This window comes from Salmo salar, chromosome 04 (genome assembly GCF_965601325.2).
Source record: "Salmo salar chromosome 04, fSalSal1, whole genome shotgun sequence".
Taxonomy (NCBI): domain Eukaryota; kingdom Metazoa; phylum Chordata; class Actinopteri; order Salmoniformes; family Salmonidae; genus Salmo; species Salmo salar.
In genome coordinates this window covers 28484101-28503717 of record NC_138294.1, presented here as the reverse complement: position 1 = coordinate 28503717, position 19617 = coordinate 28484101, and the positions used below count along the sequence as shown (strand labels likewise).

Genomic DNA, 19617 nt, shown 5'->3' with positions numbered 1-19617 from the left:
TAGAAGTGTTTTTTAATTGGATTCCCCTACTGTGGCAAAATGCTTCTGTCGCGTTTGTCATTTTTCTGTCATTTTTCTGCCGTTTCCCTCCCCCTCCTAAAATACCTTTTCAATCACTGTACACCGTATCCCATTATTTCACCCCTCTATCTTAACTAGTCTTTCAGTTTCTCTCTCTCTCTCTATCTCTCTCTCTCTGTATCTCTCTCTGTATCTCTCTCTATCTCTCTCTCTCTCTGTATCTATCTATCTCTCTCTCTCTCTCTGTATCTCTCTCTCTGTATCTCTCTCTCTGTATCTCTCTCTGTATCTCTCTCTCTCCCCCGCTCTCTCTCTCGCTCTCTCTCTTTGTATCTCTCTGTCCGTCACGTATCAGTTGCTGTGTTAGATCACCTGCTGGTGTAGCAGAGTTAAATGAGGTCCTCCTCTCTTCGTGTTCACCCTACCTTAGCAGACGCACACACACTGATGAGTTAACGACGGGTGACTCACTGAGCCGTCCCTTTCTCGCTCCCCTTTCTCTATACATCCCACCACCTCTTCCCTCACCCCTCCTCTCCCTCTTTCTTCCCCCCCCCCCCCCCGTGTCCATTTATCAACTGTGTCTAATCAACCCGAATGGAAATGATCCGTGGTTAAAAATGGGATTTCTACACCTGCCCCGTGTCACACACGTGCGAATCCTCTCCGTCCCCCTGATTTCCCCTGGGATCCGTTTTCTATACAGCCCAGGTTTGTGTGTGTGTGCGTGTGTGTGAACATCTGTGTCCCGTGGTCTCGTGTCAGAGCAGGTGTGTGTGTATGTAAGTCTACACCCTGTGTGTGGGTCGTCCTCGGCGGCTGGTCGTGACTCTTCCTCTCTCCTGTTCTCCCGGGTCGTAGGTGATGGCGGAGGATGCAGACGGGCCAGCCTGTAACCACGTGCGTTACTCCATCGTGGACGGGAACCAGGGCAGTCCCTTCACCATTGACCCAATCAGGGGAGAGGTCAAAGTGGCACGCCAGCTAGACAGAGAGACGGTATGGTGAAACATTCATCTCTATAATGGATGGGCATTGATGTAAATACATTCAAATGCATAGCTGTGAAATGTCTATGAAGTTCATGTCTGTGTGGGGGTTGGGGGTGTGTGTGTGTGTGTGTGTGTGTGTGTGTGTGTGTGTGTGTGTGTGTGTGTGTGTGTGTGTGTGTGTGTGTGTGTGTGTGTGTGTGTAGGCATCTAATTCTGTCTTCAGTGGCACCTTAATTGCACTGTACACTGCAATCTAAATTAATAGCAGATACAGTTTACCAGTCAGCTTTGCATTATCGCTTACAAAAGCAGTACCGAGTGAAGTATTAATTCTCTCTCTTCTCTCTCTCTCTCTCTCTCCCGCCCCCACCCCTCTTCCCTCCCTCCCCCGTCAGACATCGGGATACACCCTGACGGTGATGGCATCGGACAACGGCGTTCCGGCCCGCTCCAGCAGCGCCACGGTCAACATCGACGTGTCTGACGTCAACGACAACCCGCCCCTCTTCTCCCCTGCCAACTACAGCCTCATCATCCAGGTGAGAAGAGAGGGAAGGAGGCAGGGATGGATGGATGGAAGGAGAGAGCGGGAGGGAGGAGGGTAGGGAAGGTGGTATAGAGGGAAAGGTGCTGGTAAAGATGGTGAGAAGAGCTGGTGAGAGGAGAGGATAGATGAAGGGAGGGATGAGGGGTGGAAGTGAAGAAAGACGGGGTGAGATGACTGAAGGTGTAATGATTTGAAAGATGAGCGTTAATAAGGAGGAAAGCTACATTTTTTTGTATCAGGGAGGAAGGGAGAGACGAGAGGAGGGAGCGATTGGGCAAATAAGGATAGATGATGCACCGTCAGGTATCTCTGTCTTTACACCGTCAGGTATCTCTGTCTTTACACTGTCAGGTTATCTCTGTCTTTACACTGTCAGGTTATCTCTGTCTTTACACTGTCAGGTTATCTCTGTCTTTACACTGTCAGGTTATCTCTGTCTTTACACTGTCAGGTATCTCTGTCTTTACACTGTCAGGTATCTCTGTCTTTACACAGTCAGGTATCTCTGTCTTTACACTGTCAGGTATCTCTGTCTTTACACTGTCAGGTTATCTCTGTCTTTACACTGTCAGGTTATCTCTGTCTTTACACTGTCAGGTATCTCTGTCTTTACACTGTCAGGTATCTCTGTCTTTACTTTTGAGGAGCCGACAGTGAAAACCAGAAACGTAATTTCGGAGAAACTAAATTCTGATACAGGGATTTGGTATCTGTACACACACACGCACACACCACACACACACACACACCCCCCGCACACACAAAAGATTGCTTCACAAGATTGATTCCCACATAAAATCCCCTCTCCAGCTCTCTCACACGCCTAAAATCGTAACAAGCATTCGTTACTGCCTACAGTACCCCTGAATAGTAAGTCTCAACCACTTCCTTTTCCCGCAGGAGAATCGTCCAATGGGGACCAGCGTTGTCCAGCTCATTGTGACTGACCGGGACGCCACGCACAACGGGCCCCCGTTTGTCTTCGCCATCATCGACGGCAATGAGGGTGGTGTGTTCGAGGTGAACCAACAGGGGGCGCTGCTGGTGGTGGAAGAGCTGAAGAGGAAGACTAAGGAGAACTACCTGCTGAATGTCCAGGTACTGTGGGAGCGTATGGAGAGACAAAGCATGGTGTTGGTTGGACACTTTCTCTCCTTCTAGTACTGTTTCCTTCTCTTTCTCTCCTTCTATTACTGTTTCCTTCACTTTCTTTCTTTCCCTCTTACTGCATATCTCTCTCACTCTGTATCTCTCTCTCTCTCTCTCTCAACTCTTTCTCTCTCTGGATCTCTCTCTCATCGCAATCGCTCTGATCTCTCTGTATCTCTCTGTATCTCTCTCTTTCTCTCTCTTTCACTCTCTTTCTCTCTGTAGCTCTTTCTCTGTATCTCTCTCTCTGTAACTCTTTCTCCCTCTGTATCTCTCGTTCACTCTCTCTCTCGTTCACTCTCTCTCTCATTCACTCTCTTTCACTCTCTTACTCTCTCTCTGTAACTCTCTTTCTCTCTCTGTATCGCTCTTTCTCTCTATTTCTCTTTCACTTTCTCTCTCACTCTCTGTAACTCTCTTTCTCTCTCTGTATATCTCTCTGTGTATCTCTCTTTCTTTATCTCTGTATGTCTTTCTCTCTGTCTGCTCTCTTTCTCTCTCGTGTATCTCTCTGTTTTTCTCTTTCTTGCTCTCTTTCTCTCTCTCCACCCCCTCTACTCCTCCATAATACTTATACTTACCTCTCTTTCTCTCTCTTCTCTCTCACTCTGTGGAAAACAGTCTCCTCTGCAGCTGCCCACTGTGATAAACCTCTTAGAAACATCATAATGATGACAAGATCTATAGTGTCAAATCAAAATAATCACCATGTATTAAAAAAAATCACGCTGCCCTCTCTCGCACCGAGTGAATCAGAGTGCAGGGCAGAATGTCTCACATGAGAGGCATAGTGGAGAGCTCTGCAGCCAGCTCGCGTGTTGCCAGTCGGTGAACTACTGTCCTCTCTCTCCCCTTGAGGAGAAAAGGAGTAGGCGGATGAGAAAGAAGTGCGGTTCCTCGACTCCGACTAACGTTCGGAACGCTGCAGATAGAAATAGATTGAATAGAGCCGAGACGGTTTCCCCCAACTCTGTCTGACAGACAATTCTATCTGTTCTACACGGCGTATTTCTCTCAATGTTTGGCAATCCTCCTGAACACTCCGGATTCAGTTTTTTTTGGGGGGGGGGGGTTGGCGATGTCATTTTAAGGATGGACTCAAAATTCTGCAGCGTCTCTGGACGTGTAAATACCCTTTCAAATTCAGGTGGGTGTTTATTCGTCTGAGCACGTAGGCCCGTTAGTCGTTCTGCAGGCAGTACTTTTGGACCTGGGTGTCGATGAACGGGGAGGTTCGGCCTTAGGAGAATGGAAGAGCGTGAGCTCCCTCTACCGTGGGAAAGTGGAGCTGCGTACAGCCATGCAGCGACATGAATGGCAAAGATATGGAGTACTTTCAACATTTGTCTTGGGTTTTTGCTGTACTCTGTATGTCATTTGGATATTCTTCTAAGCACTCCTGGAAGATAAGTTAACGATTTGGCTATGATGTAGTATAATAAAGAAGCAAACTACCATGCAGCTGAAGAAGTGATGGTCAATCATAGGTCTAGTGTAGTGTAGTTATGCTATTGCCCGTGTATAGGTGATGTGGGGATTGCAGAGTGATAGTTGGGTCAGTCTGCGTTAACGTTATTGCCAAAATGGTGGCAGTTATTTGGGCTCATCCGTTGTTAGAAATGATGCTTTCGTTAACTTGATGAATGAATGAAAACGGTAAAATGGCATTTTATAACTGGGCCTAAGTCCTAGTATGAGTTTTTGATAATGACATGAAAGCTTTTAGTTGGGTCACCGCACAACTTGTCTCTCTCTCTCTCTTTTGCAACAGACACAGAGTGTGACTTATCCCTCTCCCGTTCCTCCCTTCAGGTGGCAGACAGCGGCAAGCCCCAGCTCCTCTCCGCGGCCTTCATCAGCATCCGGGTCATCGACGAGAGTGTCTACCCGCCCGCCGTCTTCCCGCTGGACATCTACATCTCTGTCGCCGGCGAGGAGTACCCCGGCGGCGTGCTCGGCAAAATCCACGCCACCGACCAGGACATTTACGACACGCTAACGTACAGTCTCGCACCTTCATCGTCCTCGGATAACGACGAAGACGCTCTGTTCACCGTCTCCGCCACGGACGGCAAAGTCATCGCCCGGCGCCCGCTCGACGTGGGCCACTACCCGCTCAACGTCACCGTCACCGACGGCCGCTTTTCGGTGACGGCCGACGTGAACGTGCACGTGCGCCAGGCGACTCGCCAGGCGCTGGACAACTCCATCGCCGTGCGCTTCGCCGCCATCGCACCCGAGGAGTTCGTTGGGGACTACTGGCGTACGTTCCAGCGGGCGCTGAGGAACATAGCGGGGGTGAGACGCAGCGAGGTGCAGCTGGTTAGTCTGCAGCCCTCAGAGCAGGGGACAGGAGACCTGGATGTTCTACTGGCTCTGGAGAAGTCCGGGAGTCCCTACCAGCCACAGGAGGTAAGAACCATGACCACGGCTCGTATTCACACAAAAAACGTCTCAGAGTAGGAGTGCTTATCTAGGATCAGCTCCTCCCCCTGTCCAGATCAGTCCTGTTAATGGTGATCTGAAAGGCAAAACTGATTCTAGATCAGCACTCACACACTTTACCAATATGTAGCAACGATAGTGACTTTGTTTCACTAGCCAATGGGGTTATGATACCGATTAATAATAACATATGTCATAATACAATGCAATATAATGCTTGTAATAATGATGATAGTGATATTAGCTTTCTCCTAACATATAATATGGCAAACTGTATAAATAGCTTTTTAAAATGGCTGTCTTTCTTCTACGAACAGAAAAGTAAGAAAAGAAGACAGGCAACCGTAGAAATTGACGGAATGTATTTACAGTTGTGAAATAGAATCAAAACTCTAGAATTCAACATGAAGAATAATCAAACGTGACCATTAGGCGGTACACATCAAAATAACATCTAGCAACTTTAGTAGATCTCTTGGTGTAATGGCTAAACGGTCGGGTTGACGGTTGCTGGTCCCGAATAAGAGTCCCGGCAAGAGTCCCGGCTACCCCTGAGTTCGCCGCACTATGTTACATTTAAATGAATATGTCCATGTAATGACTTCAAGTCGATTGTTCAGTCTTTTTAACGTCTTCACTATTGCTCCTCCAGGTGGTCTTCCGCAAGCTCAACTCGTCTGCGGCGGTCATCGAGGAAATGACGGGCGTGCGCATCGTGCGCGTGGTCAAAAAGCTGTGCGCCGGCGTGGACTGCCCGCTGCGCTTCTGCGACGAGGTCATCAGCCTGGACAGGACGACCATGTCCACCTATAGCACGGCCCGCCTCAGCTTTGTCACGCCACGACACCAGCGCACGGCTACCTGTCAATGTGAAGGTACTGACAGACACGCAATCAGAGCCTAAACACACACACACGGAGACACACACGAACACACACACACACATAGGCATAGATATGCATAAACAGACACACACACACACACACACACAAAACACACCTTTACCCCTCCCGCCCCATCACACACACACACACACACCTAAACCACCACACCCCACACACCCCTACCCCCTGACCCCACGCCATCCTGGCTTCATCTTTGCTCTCAACCCGTGTACGTTGTCGTTTCAGGTGGAAAATGCCCCACAGTGAACAAGCTGTGTGATGCCAGCCCCTGTCCAGAGGGCATGGAGTGTGTGGCAGACCGGAAAGAGGCCAGGTATAGCTGTGTGTGTCCAGATGGTGGCAAGCAGGGCAAGTGCTCCGGTAAGACCAGACACATCTCTCTCTCTCTTTCTCTCACTCTCTCTCGCTCACTGATATGAAGCTGTCAAATGAGTATATATGAACCTACTGTTTGTTTTGTCTCTGTACTCACTGCCTAGTTATCAGTCTCTCCCTCCACTATCTCTCTCCCCCGCATACTTATCCTTACCTCTCTTTTATCCCCCCCCTCCTCCACTCTCAGATGGCCAGTCCCTGACGTTCAGCGGGACGGGCTATGTGAAGTACCGTTTGATGGAGAATGAGAATAAGGAGGAGATGAAGCTGTCCCTCAGGCTGAGGACCTTCTCCAGCCACGCCACCGTCATGTACGCCAAGGGCACCGACTACAGCATCCTGGAGGTGGGTCAAAGGTCAAACACAGTGTGCGTCGTGTCCATGTGAGAAAGCGCCAGATTCTAACTACTAGCTACAGATGATAAAAGATCTCCTTCCCACACCATTTCACGTCCACCATAGTTTTTTTTCTCCGGCTTGGGCATGAAATCGCAGTAAACAAACCCCTTTCTTGTCTGTGCTATGGGTACTATCCTATTTATTCTGAGTCTGCTCCTCCAGCTCCCTGTCTCATGCCCAATCCCCGTATTAGCCCATGTTATCCTGTGTAGGAAACGGCCTAATAACGGCTAGCTGCCAGGACCTCCCCTGGGGGGCCACCCTGCTGTGTGCTGGTTGTCTTAGTCGGCCATTTTTCATCCTCACGTGAAAGGGCTCTGGGAATGCGGTGGTGGGCCTCCTGTAAAACAACACACAGCCGTGCTATTTGAAGGGAATGCTGGGAGGGAAGCGGAAAGCACATTCTCACACATTCCTCTCTGTGGTACTGTCTGGTTGCCAGAGGATCAGCTGTTCACTACGTCGTGCACTACTTTTGAGCAGGGCCCATAGGGCTCTGGTGAAAAGTAGTGCACGATATAGGGAAAAGGGTGCCATTTGGGACACGGCCTAGGGCTCCAAGGGAGTTAGCCTGAATATCACAAGACATAATGTCATACTGTAAGATACGCTATATGTACAAAAGTATGTGGACAGCCCTTTAAATGAGTGGATTCGGCTGTTTCAAACACACCCGTTGCTGGTGTTTGGGGTGTATAAGATCGAGCGCACCGCCATGCAATCTCCATAGACAAACATTGGCAGTAGTATGGCCTTACTGAAGAGCTCAGTGCCTTTCAACGTGGCACTGTCATAGGATGCCACCTTTCCAACAAGTCAGTTTGTCAAATTTCTGCCCTGCCGGAGCTGCCCCGGTCGACTGTAAGATACTGTACCTCTAGACTAGATACTGAGAATAGTAGTAATATAGTGTTAATTATCTGTGTGTAGACTGTACAGTAGTCAATGGTACGAGATTGTGCTCTTCATGGACCTCCAATTTAACGTTCACATTATGTATCTCAAGGTATAAACATTATTATAAACTGGGTGGTGCGAGCCCTTGGCTGACAGCCGTGGTATATCAGACCGTATAACACGCGTATGACAAAACATTTATTTTTACTGCTCTAATTACATTGGTAACCAGTTAAGAACAGCCCTTAGCAGTGGTATATACCACACCCTATTGTGCCCTTATTGCTTAATTATGGTAGCCCCACCTTGGCTAGGTGAACATTTAGCCATATTGCTTATATTTATCCAGTCTGGTTAGATCTACAGAAGTTCCTATGGTGGGTAGAGACTAACTGTTCAATCTGGACGGGGCCTAACTTCCCTCTCTCTCTCCCCCTTTCTCCTTCTATCAGATTGTGAATGGGCGCCTGCAGTACAAGTTTGACTGCGGCAGCGGCCCGGGAATCGTCTCTGTACACAGCACCCAGGTCAACGACGGCGACTGGCACACGGTCACCCTTGAGGTGGATGGCAACTACGCCAAACTAGTCCTGGACCGTGTGCACGCCGCCTCAGGCACAGCGCCCGGTACTCTGCGCACACTCAACCTGGACAACAGCGTCTACTTCGGCGGGCATGTGCGCCAGCACGCCTCTTCCACCGCTGGGCGCCACGGTCGCAGCTTGCCCGTCACCAATGGGCTCCGAGGCTGCGTGGAAGCCATCGTGCTCAACGGCCAAGAGCTGCCGCTCAACACCAAGGCGCGTGGTGCCCACGCCGTGTTGGAGGACGTGGTGGACGTGGCGCCCGGGTGTGTGCTGGCACCCGCCGCCGAGGGCTGCTCCAGCAACCCCTGCACCAACGGGGGCAGCTGCTCCTCACTGGCCAACGGAGGTACGGAGCTCCTGTTGTGGTTTTTGTCGCTTGGTGTTGTGTTTATTCAAGTTGCTTAGTTATGCCCCTCAACCTAATCTGTTTATAATGCTCAACGTTGGATTATTTAAAGATGATTACTTTATCATCCAAATGTGTGTTTCTGAAACCCAAAGTTAAAGTATACAGCTGTAATCTTCATTCCTCAAGCCAAACCTGTTTAACCCACAATCTGTATCCCTCAGTCTGTCCAGCGCCTCTATTCTAATAAACACACAGACAAATTATATTTCTCCCCAGGAGCCCTGTGAACACAGACATCAAGAAATGACCTTAGAGCTACAATAAAAATGTCCTACCTTTTTTCTTATGCCTTCTCTGCTATTTCCCCAGGTTACTTCTGTAAGTGCAAGGCTTCGTTCATGGGTACTCACTGTGAGATTGGCATCAGCCCATGTGCCTCCAACCCCTGCCTGTACGGGGGGACCTGCGTGCCGCGCGGGGACGACCTCTACTGCCAGTGCAGAGGGCAGTACTCAGGACAACGGTATGGATCTGTTTCTGTCATAGATATGATACTTATATTTCCATAATGACTGTTTAAGGGTTAAAATTGAATTATAGATTTGGGAGCTCAGACGGGACATTTTTCCTAACTTTTGCTAACATAGTGCCGGTTAAAGCTGACAGATATAATGATTTATTACTTGTTATAAACATGGTATGAAAAAATTACCAATTTCAATGTTTGGATCAAATCTTAAAAAAATATATGTATTCTGTTTTGGCATGTGTTGTAGAAATATTGGCGGAGGAAACGATCTCGGCTTATCTGCGTTCCCAAATCCATCATTCCGTAATTGTTTTTTGCTCATGTCCAGGGCTCAGTATTCTCCATCGAGCGTAAAACATTAGCTCACTCTGAAATGAAAATCGAGCCTGAGCTCGTGTTGATAGAAAACTGAAGCGTTGATCTGTAGGAAAGGGCATTGAGCGTTTCCGCAGCGCTGAAATTACATGCAAACATATACAGTTGAAGTCGGAAGTTTACATACACTTAGGTTGGAATCATTCAAACTCGTTTTTCAACCATTCCACAAATGTCTTGTTAACAAACTCTTGTTTTGGCAAGTCGGTTACGATATCTACTTTGTGCATGAATCAAGTAATTTTTCAAACAATTGTTTACAGACAGATTATTTCATTTATAATTCACTGTATCACAATTCCAGTGGGCAAGAAGTTTACATACACTAAGTTGACTGTGCCTTTAAACAGCTTGGAAAATTCCAGAAAATTATGTCATGGCTTTACAAGCTTCTGATAGGCTATTTGACATCATTTGAGTCAATTGGAGGTGTACCTGTGAATGTATTTCAAGACCTACCTTCAAACTCAGTGCCTCTTTGCTTGATATCATGGGAAAATCAAAAGAAATCAGCCAAGACCTCAGAAAAAAATGGTAACCTCCACAAGTCTGGTTCATCCTTGGGAGCAATTTCCAAATGCCTGAAGGTACCATGTTCATCTGTACAAACAATAGTATGCAAGTATAAACACCATGGGACCACGCAGCCGTCATACCGCTCAGGAAGGAGATGCGTTCTGTCTCCTAGAGATGAATGTACTTTGGTGCAAAAAGTGCAAATCAATCCCAGAACAACAGCAAAGGACCTTGTGAAGATGCTGGAGGAAACAGGTACAAAAGTATCTATATCCACAGTAAAACAAGTCCTATACTGACATAACCTGAAAGGCCGCTCAGCAAGGAAGGAGCCGCTGCTCCAAAAAAAGACAGACTACGGTTTGCAACTGCACATGGGGACAAAGATTGTACTTTTTGGAGAAATGTCCCCTGGTCTGATGAAACAAAAATCGAACGGACCGTCGTTATGTTTGGAGGAAACCGGGAGAGGCTTGCAAGCAGAAGAACACCATCCCAACCGTGAAGCACGGGGGTGGCAGCATCATGTTGTGGGGGTGCTTTGCTGCAGGGGGGACTGGTGCACTTCACAAAATAGATGGCATCATGAGGAAAGAAAATTACGTGGATATATTGAAGCAACATCTCAAGACATCAGTCAGGAAGTTAAAGCTTGGTTGCAAAGGGGTCTTCCAAATGGACAATGACCCCAAGCATACTTCCAAAGTTGTGGCAAAATGGCTTAAGGACAACAAAGTCAAGGTATTGGAGTGGCCATCACAAAGCCCTGACCTCAATCCCATAGAAAATGTGTGGGCAGAACTGAAAAAGCTTGTGCGAGCAAGGAGGCCTACAAACCTGACTCAGTTACACCAGCTCTGTCAGGAGGAATGGGCCAAAATTCACCCAACTTATTGTGGGAAGCTTGTGGAAGGCTACCCGAAACGTTTGACCCAAGTTAAACAATTTGAAGGCAATTCCACCAAATAATAATTGAGTGTATGTAAACTTCTGTCCCACTGGGAATGTGATGAAAGAAATAAAAGCTGAAATAAATAATTCTCTCTACTATTATTCTGACATTTCACATTCTTAAAATAAAGTGGTGATCCTAACTGACCTAAGACGGGGCATTTTTACAGGGATTGAATGTCAGGAATTGTGAAAAACAGTTTAAATATAGTTGGCTAAGGTGTATGTAAACTTCCGACTTCAACTGTAGATAATTCTCCATAAAATGACGCATGTATTGAATACTAGTATTTAAGATACTAGGATTAAGCATGGGATCAATGACTGCCAGGAAATAATACTGTTATTTCTCATTACTCTTTGGTCTAGGCTGCTGTATTGAATATTTATTTTCCATTACAGGTGCCAGGTGGGGCCATACTGCACAGACAACCCCTGTAAAAACAGTGGGAAGTGCATTGACAGTCTGGATGGTCCTGTGTGTGAGTGTGAACAGGGATTCCAGGGTGACAGGTATGTGTGCGCAAAGGGCGGCCGTCTTACTTCTCAAAGCTACAGTTTTTCCAGTAGTAGATTTGCCAAACTACTATCTTTTACTGTTAATGTGTTACTGTCTCCTAATCCTCACCGTCCTTTGTCGCGGTGCAGGTGCCTCAGTGATGTGGACGAGTGCCTGAAGAACCCATGCTCCAACGGCGGCCAATGCCAGAACACCTACGGCTCGTACTCCTGCAACTGCTCCCTGGGCAACATCGGGCGGCTATGCGAACTCCGCTCCGAGGTCCGCAACGAGTTCGTCTCCACCTCCTGGAACATCGGCCTTGAAGAAGTCATCGGTATTGTGGTCTTTGTGGCCTCCATTTTCCTCCTGGTCGTCCTCTTCGTGGTCATCCGCAAGAGGGCGTGTCGAAGAAAGTCCAAGTCTGACGACGACACGCGCAGCCCGGGAGGCTTAGGAGCGCCGCACTCCTTCCTCCAGCGACCCTACTTTGACGCAAAGCTCTGTAAGAACATTTACTCTGACATTCCGCCGCAGGTGCCTGTTCGGCCCAGCTCGTACACACCCAGCATCCCCAGCGACTCGCGCAACAACCTGGACCGCAACTCGTTCGAGGGCTCGGCCATCCCCGAGCACCCCGAGTTCAGCACGTTCAACCCGGACACGATGCACGGACACCGCAAGACGGTGGCCGTGTGCAGCGTGGCGCCCAACCTGCCTCCGCCGCCGCCCTCCAACTCGGTCTCCGACAGCGACTCCATTCAGAAGCCCAGCTGGGACTACGAATATGACGGTAAAGCTCATTTACTTCAGTCCATATCTTTTTTTGTTGATTAATATTTGTCGATTCCCTGCTATTGATTTTTTTAGGCTCGTTGGTGGAATTACCTTCGCATCATTCATGGGGTGTCCAATAGGGGTGGGCCGATATGTGATTAAATCGACTATTGTGATATTTGAAATCGACGATAAATCGTGAAGAGCAAGACGGTATATTGTAATATGCAAGACTAAACTCTTTTTGAACTTTACAAATCAAAACAGTGCAGTTTGATCAGTTAGGCTGTATCAACAGGTCTAAATGAATTAACAAAGCCTTATTTTTTTTGCCATACTCAGATTATTTAATGAGAATGTGACTATGATGTTATAAATAAGGACATAATTTGTACAGTCTGGAATGATCTATTTAGTCATTATCTCCCAACCCTAGTGTCCAAAACTAAAACCAAAGTACAAAAAACAAAAATGTAGCAAATCCCTGCGTGTTGTCTCTTCCGGAAATACTACTTCACCAACTTACATCTTTGTTTGTCTGTGTACATGTGCTTCTGTACTCCAGCTAAGGTAGTAGACTTGGATCACTGTTCGACCAAGAAGCCAGTGGAGGACAGTGCCTGTCACTACAACACCAGGGGCAGTATGTCTGAGGTCCAGTCCCTCAGCTCCTTCCAGTCCGAGTCCTGTGACGATAACGGTATGTATCTGAACAGAAATGGTCAACCTTGCCAGTTTAGGGATAAATGTCCTAATACATTGACTAGATTGATTTACACCTGAAGTGAACCAAGGAAGGTTGGTCGTCTTACACACCCATATTTGTACTAAAGGTATATATTAAAATGTAGTTTTCCTTTGGTCTTATATAGACCCATATTTGTACTAAACGTATATATTACAATTTAGTTTTCCTTTGGTCTTATATAGACCCATATTTGTACTAAACATATATATTAAATTGTAGTTTTCCTTTGGTCTTATAGACCCATATTTGTACTAAACATATATATTAAATTGTAGTTTTCCTTTGGTCTTATAGACCCATATTTGTACTAAACATATATATTAAAATGGCGTTTTCCTTTGGTCTTATAGATCCTTATTTGTTCTTAATATAGATCTAAATATGTCATTTTAATTTGGTTGTATAGTTTCTGAATTCTGAAGTGGTACATCAGACTCTTGCATGTTTGCAATGGAAAGCACACGTGGGGATGCTTGTGGAAAAGTCGTCTGGTTCTTGTACGACTGCAGTTCTTTGTAGAGTGGCCCCTTGGCTGTAGTTGACTTGTATACATGCTACATGCTAATCATCTCTCTTTGCGTGCCGTGGTTGGCTGCAACGGTGACTCTCTGGGGTCATGTGTTTTTTTCTCTCCCTCTTTGCTGCGGGGCTTCAGTTCCCATTTGGATCAAATCGGTTCACAGACCCAGAACACGGTTTTAACTAGGGGTCAGCGTGTAAGTCCTCAATCACCTCGGTACAGAAGGAAGCGATCAAAGAGAACATTTTTGCAATATTCTCCAAGGCATAAAAAAACTCTCTTTCTGTTCTCTCTCGCACTCTACTCAGCCCTAGCCGCAAAACAGGCTTGCTTGTACAGGCTTCCCCGTTGAAGTGACAAGAGGGGAAATTAGCATTAGCCAAGGAAGTTAGCAAATTAGCATCATAACATGATTTTAAGTTATTTACTTGCATGTCCCTTTTTTGTTTGTCTCTCTTTTTGCATGTGTTTCTTTTTAAACAAAATCTAGCCACGGATGGATGTTTGAGGAAGACAGTGAAGAGCATTAAGCAAGGGTATAAAGTACAGTACATATGATGGTTCTTCTCCCATATCTGCTCTCATTTCACATTGGGTTGTAGGGAATGTGTTTGCCATCAATCACCACAACCTTCATCTGTACTTAACCCTTAACCTGACCGTGAAAACATGCTGGATTTCTGATACATTGATCTAATGTATTTATCATAGATATCTTACCGTATATCTATATAGAAAATATTTCAACTTCTTTGTGAAGTATTATTTAGTTTTGACTGTATTTGGACAAAATATAGTCTTTGCTATTTTAGGGCTGGAAAGGCGTTTTTATCCTTGAGAATTTCTCTGATCCTTCCTTCCATACTGTCAATGGCACCCCTAGCATCTCTGTATGTTGTTGCTGTGTGTTCTCTTGCACAAAGACCAAACTCCCTCTCCACCGTGTCCCGTTCCACCTCTGTGTTGTGACCAACCATTGAAACCCAAACATCCAATTGTAGACGTCCTTCAACATCATGCAGTCAAAGTCTTACCCTCCTGTCTTCCCTTCGTCCTACCCCCCCAACCAACAACTCCATACGTTTCAGAGCGACACAGGGGAAATAAATGTTTTTGTAGGGAAACGTTTCTCGAACGTTGATTTGACGTTTCCCCAGCAAACGTGCACTTCCATTTTTGTTTGCTTTCTTTTTCCAAATAATTTGTACTAATGTTAAAATTGTCCTCATCTGCTCCTTTCCCTTACCTTTCACAAGCCTCCATAGTGACGGTAATCCACCTTGTCAACTCTGTTATTGACTCGGTGGAAGGAGAAGGTACTTTTTTACTATTATCACCTCAATCAATACTTGTTAGCCGTCTGTGGTGTTTCTGTGTGGTGGCGTTCCGTAGTTTCCAGACCTGGGTTCAAATACTATTTGAAATATTTCAAGTACTTTGAGTGTTTGCACTTTAAAAACAAATTTCTATTGGTTCCACTGCAACAGACAAGCTCAATCAAGCACAGTTTTAAGTATTTGAAGTGATTTTGAATACTATTTGAAATCCAGGTCTGGTAGTTTTGTGCTCCGTCCTCAGTGTCCGGATGATGAGTTAGGCCTCGGAGATGCCATTTCCTTATCCAATGATATGCCTCATCTCATTGTCATCCATATTATTGCCATTTGAATCGCGCTGCCTAATTTGAATCTCAAAATTGAAATGTCTCACACGATTGGCCAATTAACCGAGCAGCAAAGGTTTCATTTGGAAGGTGCTAGATTAATTTCCCTCTCCCCCTCGGTTGACTGTTTAAGAAAATGGCACGACTGTTGTCTGTATTGTAAGCGTGTATCTTCGCTCAGAGCAGTAGGTGTTTTTTTTCTTCATGTTTCATTCTTGTTCTGGGCTTCTCTCTCTCAGGTTCTTAACTTGACTTGTTCTCCCTCTCTCCTCTTCCTTCTCGCCTCGTCTAAAGAGTCTTTTTTGGCTCATGATCTCAAGAACCCAAGAGGTGACTATTTTGTCATTTGTTTGCCTGAATCCCAGTGGTGCCCCCCCCCCCCACCCCCTCACCCCACTTACTGTCAACCAACAAAACAATCCCATGCATGACGTAGATGCTGTGAGGAAATACGACTGGAAATGTTTAAGCACTGTTTGGTCGAAACAATATCATATCTATAGTTATAAACTAAACATGGAAACTGTCTAATTTTGTCACAGTACTTCAATTCAAATCCCTCACGTAGACCCTAAAATGTGTTTTGTGTCCCCCCCTTTTCCCAGTAACTATAACTTGAATCCCTTTTTCACATCTGACACTAAAAAAACCTGGAGCCAACTTTAAAGAAGCCGTTTCAAACGGTGCTTTGAAAATCACTAATCGTATTCACCCCCATTTTGAAATGATCTCCGCACAAACCACTCCATAAAAGCAATAACAAAAAAGTGTCTGTTTCAAGTGTACCACATCTTAAGGTAGTATTTGTTTATACTACGTGTGTGTACATGTGTGTATTTGCAAAGAATGTGTGTGCGTTTTTAAACTTTTGTGATTTTTGTGTTTATTTTTTTACGAATCCAACTTAATGTGTTGGTGTGTTGTGACAATTGCATGGTGTGGGCATTAACACGCTGCTGTTGTGTAAATGTATGTAATCTGATCTGTGCGAGTGTGTGTGCTTTGATTTAGGCTTAGGGTGGTGGGACCTGTGGTGTCTAATTATTTGCATCCTTGTCTAACAGGCTACCACTGGGACACATCTGATTGGATGCCAAGTGTTCAACTTCCTGGAATCCAGGAGTTCCCGCAGTATGAGGTTGTGGAGTCCCCGGCCCCCCTGTACAGTGACCCGAACGCCATCGATACTGACTACTACCCCGGCGGCTACGACATCGAGAGCGACTTCCCGCCGCCTCCCGAGGACTTCCCCGCCCACGAGGACCTGCCCCCGCCGCCGCTGCCCGAGTATGGCGACCGCTACAACACCCTGGAACCACCCCGGAGGGACCTGGCGCCTCCTGGCAGCCCGGGTTCGAGTTCGGCCTCTGGGGTACGCCACCGCCCACCACTGCCCCAGCTCTATAGCCTTAACCAGTATCTACCGCACCACCACTACCCCAGCGACGCTGAGGGCAGCCCGGGCTGCGGCAGCTCCACGGCCGCCACCACCACTCCAGCCTCCACCATGGGCGGCGCCAGCAGCTACCGGGGCGGCTACCCCATGGGGTACGGGCGGGGGGACTTTGAGGCGCCGGCGCTGGACAACATGTCCATGTCCCTGTACACGTCCACGGCCTCCTGCTCGGACATGTCGGCGTGCTGCGAGGAGTCAGAAGTCATGTTGAGCGACTATGAGAGCGGTGACGAGGGACACTTTGAGCGGCTGGCCATCCCCGCACTGGACTCCCAACAGCACACTGAAGTCTGACACTGGATCCAAACAAAAGTGCCTGAACCCCCCCTCCCCATCTCTACCTTATGTTAACCCCCTCTGCCCGTGTATGTACACACTACAACTACACACAACACAAAGAGACACTACACTGACACAGACACACATACACACTTATACATACACACACAGAGCAATGAATTTGTTCACCTAAACAGGGGTTGTTGTGACTGGTCTTACTCTGAAGGCTGCTTGGCTGGGTGGCGGTGTCTTCAAGGAGATATCATTTAACAGCACTGGACCCCATAGCCTCCTCTATCTACTCAGTCCAACTCCTGCAGTACTGGAAAAATACCCGTGTTTGAGTTGGCTGTGCCATTGCTTTAAGTAAATGTCAATTATGCACAAGAAATGTCTGACAAAAAAACTACATTAATGTACAACTAAAAAGAAAAAAAAGAAAACCATTGACACAATAACGATCATGATAGATAAAACACACACTACAAGGTGATATCTGTATTTGTAGAGGTAAAACCGTGCAAATTGATTTTTGATACAAATCCTCGTTCATTTTCAATGTAAATTTAAATGTACAGTTTTGATTTCAAGGTTTACTAGGTTTTGTAGATATTTTATGCTTTTATTTTCCCCCCAAAAAACACAAGTTAAATGGTGTGCTACATTATCAGCCTTACTGTTCCTTCATTCACAAGAAAAATAAACTGAAACTTGTTGTTTTTTTTAAAAAGAGAAGAGCTCAGCTCTTCCAAAACACCATGTATCCGTTGAAAGTTGATTGTCTCCTGCTCATTTCAAAAAGGGTCTTCGATGAGCGACTGCATATTCTTGTGTTGTTCTATTTTTTATTTGTTTGTTTGTAAATGGCGACTTTGGAACCTCTTTATTTTTCCACCACGAAAATGGGACCCAATATATTTATAGTGCAAAGTTATCCATAGACACTTGACTTTTTCAGATGTCTATGTGGGTGTGAGCAGTACTATGGTCTTGTTAAGGTTTTTATTGAATACTGCCACTAGCTCACGCTTTCCTACTGGCAATAAATTATTCATAAAAAATAGTTTGGGTGCCTTGTGTCTTTTATTTGCTGCTGGTGTTTCAAGTATTTCATTTAATTCAATACAACTTTATTCATCCAACTTTATTTAGGGGCAATTAAGTCAGGGTAAACATCAAAGTCAACTATAGAAATATCATGTGTATAACATAACATTTTTTCCCAAGTCAATTGTTTTGCAATGATAGATGAAATTGATTGCCAATCAGCTTCTCATCTTTAACAAGTGATCTCAATAACAAAACCGTTGAGAGTTCTGATGGATAAACGTCCCTTTGGAAGTTAAATATCATCAAGCTCGAAAGTGTAAAGACAGTTGAAATGCAAGTCTACTGTGCAAGTCAAATGCATCATCCTGTGACATGACTGCATACTTACAATATTTCGTCATTCATCAACCTTTACATTATAAATGATTACACCACCCTACGCCTTAATCAAAGCACACACACACTGCACAGATCAGATTAGGTTCCATACAGTTACACCACCATATCAATGTTAAAAACACACACTGTGCAATTGTCACAACGCACCAACACACTCAAGTCGCAAGAGAAAGCTGGAGTTGATTTGTGATGAGCTGGAATCGAATCGAATGCAAAAAGGAGCAAAGAGTAGCGTACTGTATGTACAAGTTGAATCATGGATTTGTGATTTAACCTAAATGTGTGATTCTATTTCAGTTCATCTAATTTATTTTGTTTATCATTTGTTCCCTTTCAAGGTTCAATGACTGCTTTTTCCTCACTGTATTTATACAGCATGAAACAAGCCTTCACTCCAAGAAACGTGCTTCCATCAGATTTATATTTATATACATAATATTCAGATGAACCAGATTAATTCTGAACTGTCTCATATAAGTATAACCACCCAAGAGCTATAAAACACCTCCTTCCAGTCAATGAAGGACTTCTTCACTAACGGACGAGCGTAGGAGTAGACGTTTTTAGTGTAGAGCTGTAGACTGGCGTCGAAGCCTCAAATCTGAACAGGTAGATTTGAGGAGCCCTACCTGAAGACCGGGGTTTAGGGTCACCCAAGTGTCAGAGACGCCATTGGCTGTGGAGACTGAGGTAGATGTTGTCTGAGTCTGACCGTTGTAGTCTTTAAAAAGTGTCACCTTCACCCCCAAGTCCAAAACCTTCACCACCAAGTCCAAAACCTTCTGCGGTAGGTCGCTCCATCTAATTCCGGCATTCCCCCACCCTAAAGTATCGACCTCAAGCTTCATACAAGCAATCTACATCCTCATGGGTTTTCACACCCTGAGGTCTCCTTATGACTGTATTCCTTGGCTTCACTGTGCATTTATGCAAAGCACTGTTTGTGTTAATTTTGTAGCCTGCTTAATACAGAAATTATAGCAAATTTCGATTTCAGTCTGATCGTAATCTGTATTTGGCTGGTTGCACTCAAATGGAAGGTGCTGTCTTGTAAAAATATGGTAGATTCTCGTCAAATCTCTACGGACAAATCTAACAACAATGCTGTCTCGATTATGCTCAGTGTCGCCTATTGTTCTGGAATGGTCTTGAGTGACATAATCAGGAAATTTTCTATCCTGCATTGTGT

At 45.7% G+C, this 19617-nt stretch overlaps 1 protein-coding gene across 11 annotated transcripts in view; it reads left to right on the top strand.

The window, feature by feature from the left end:
- fat1a (FAT atypical cadherin 1a) overlaps nt 1-18042 on the top strand; it is a 93431-nt gene extending 75389 nt beyond the window's left edge. For 3 of the 11 annotated variants that reach the window (XM_014195248.3, XM_014195251.3, XM_014195247.3), the window contains 15 exons: nt 883-1020; nt 1409-1552; nt 2461-2658; nt 4522-5121; nt 5807-6029; nt 6285-6419; nt 6622-6779; nt 8183-8663; nt 9036-9189; nt 11440-11550; nt 11686-12329; nt 12879-13013; nt 14838-14897; nt 15539-15574; nt 16309-18042. In XM_014195248.3, the coding sequence (XP_014050723.3) occupies nt 883-1020; nt 1409-1552; nt 2461-2658; nt 4522-5121; nt 5807-6029; nt 6285-6419; nt 6622-6779; nt 8183-8663; nt 9036-9189; nt 11440-11550; nt 11686-12329; nt 12879-13013; nt 14838-14897; nt 15539-15574; nt 16309-16994 (3903 nt within the window). In that variant the 3' untranslated portion in view covers nt 16995-18042. The other 8 variants (XM_082974236.1, XM_014195250.3, XM_014195253.3 and 5 more) reach the window with 6 other exon arrangements.
- The last annotated feature ends 1575 nt before the right edge of the window (nt 18043-19617 follow it).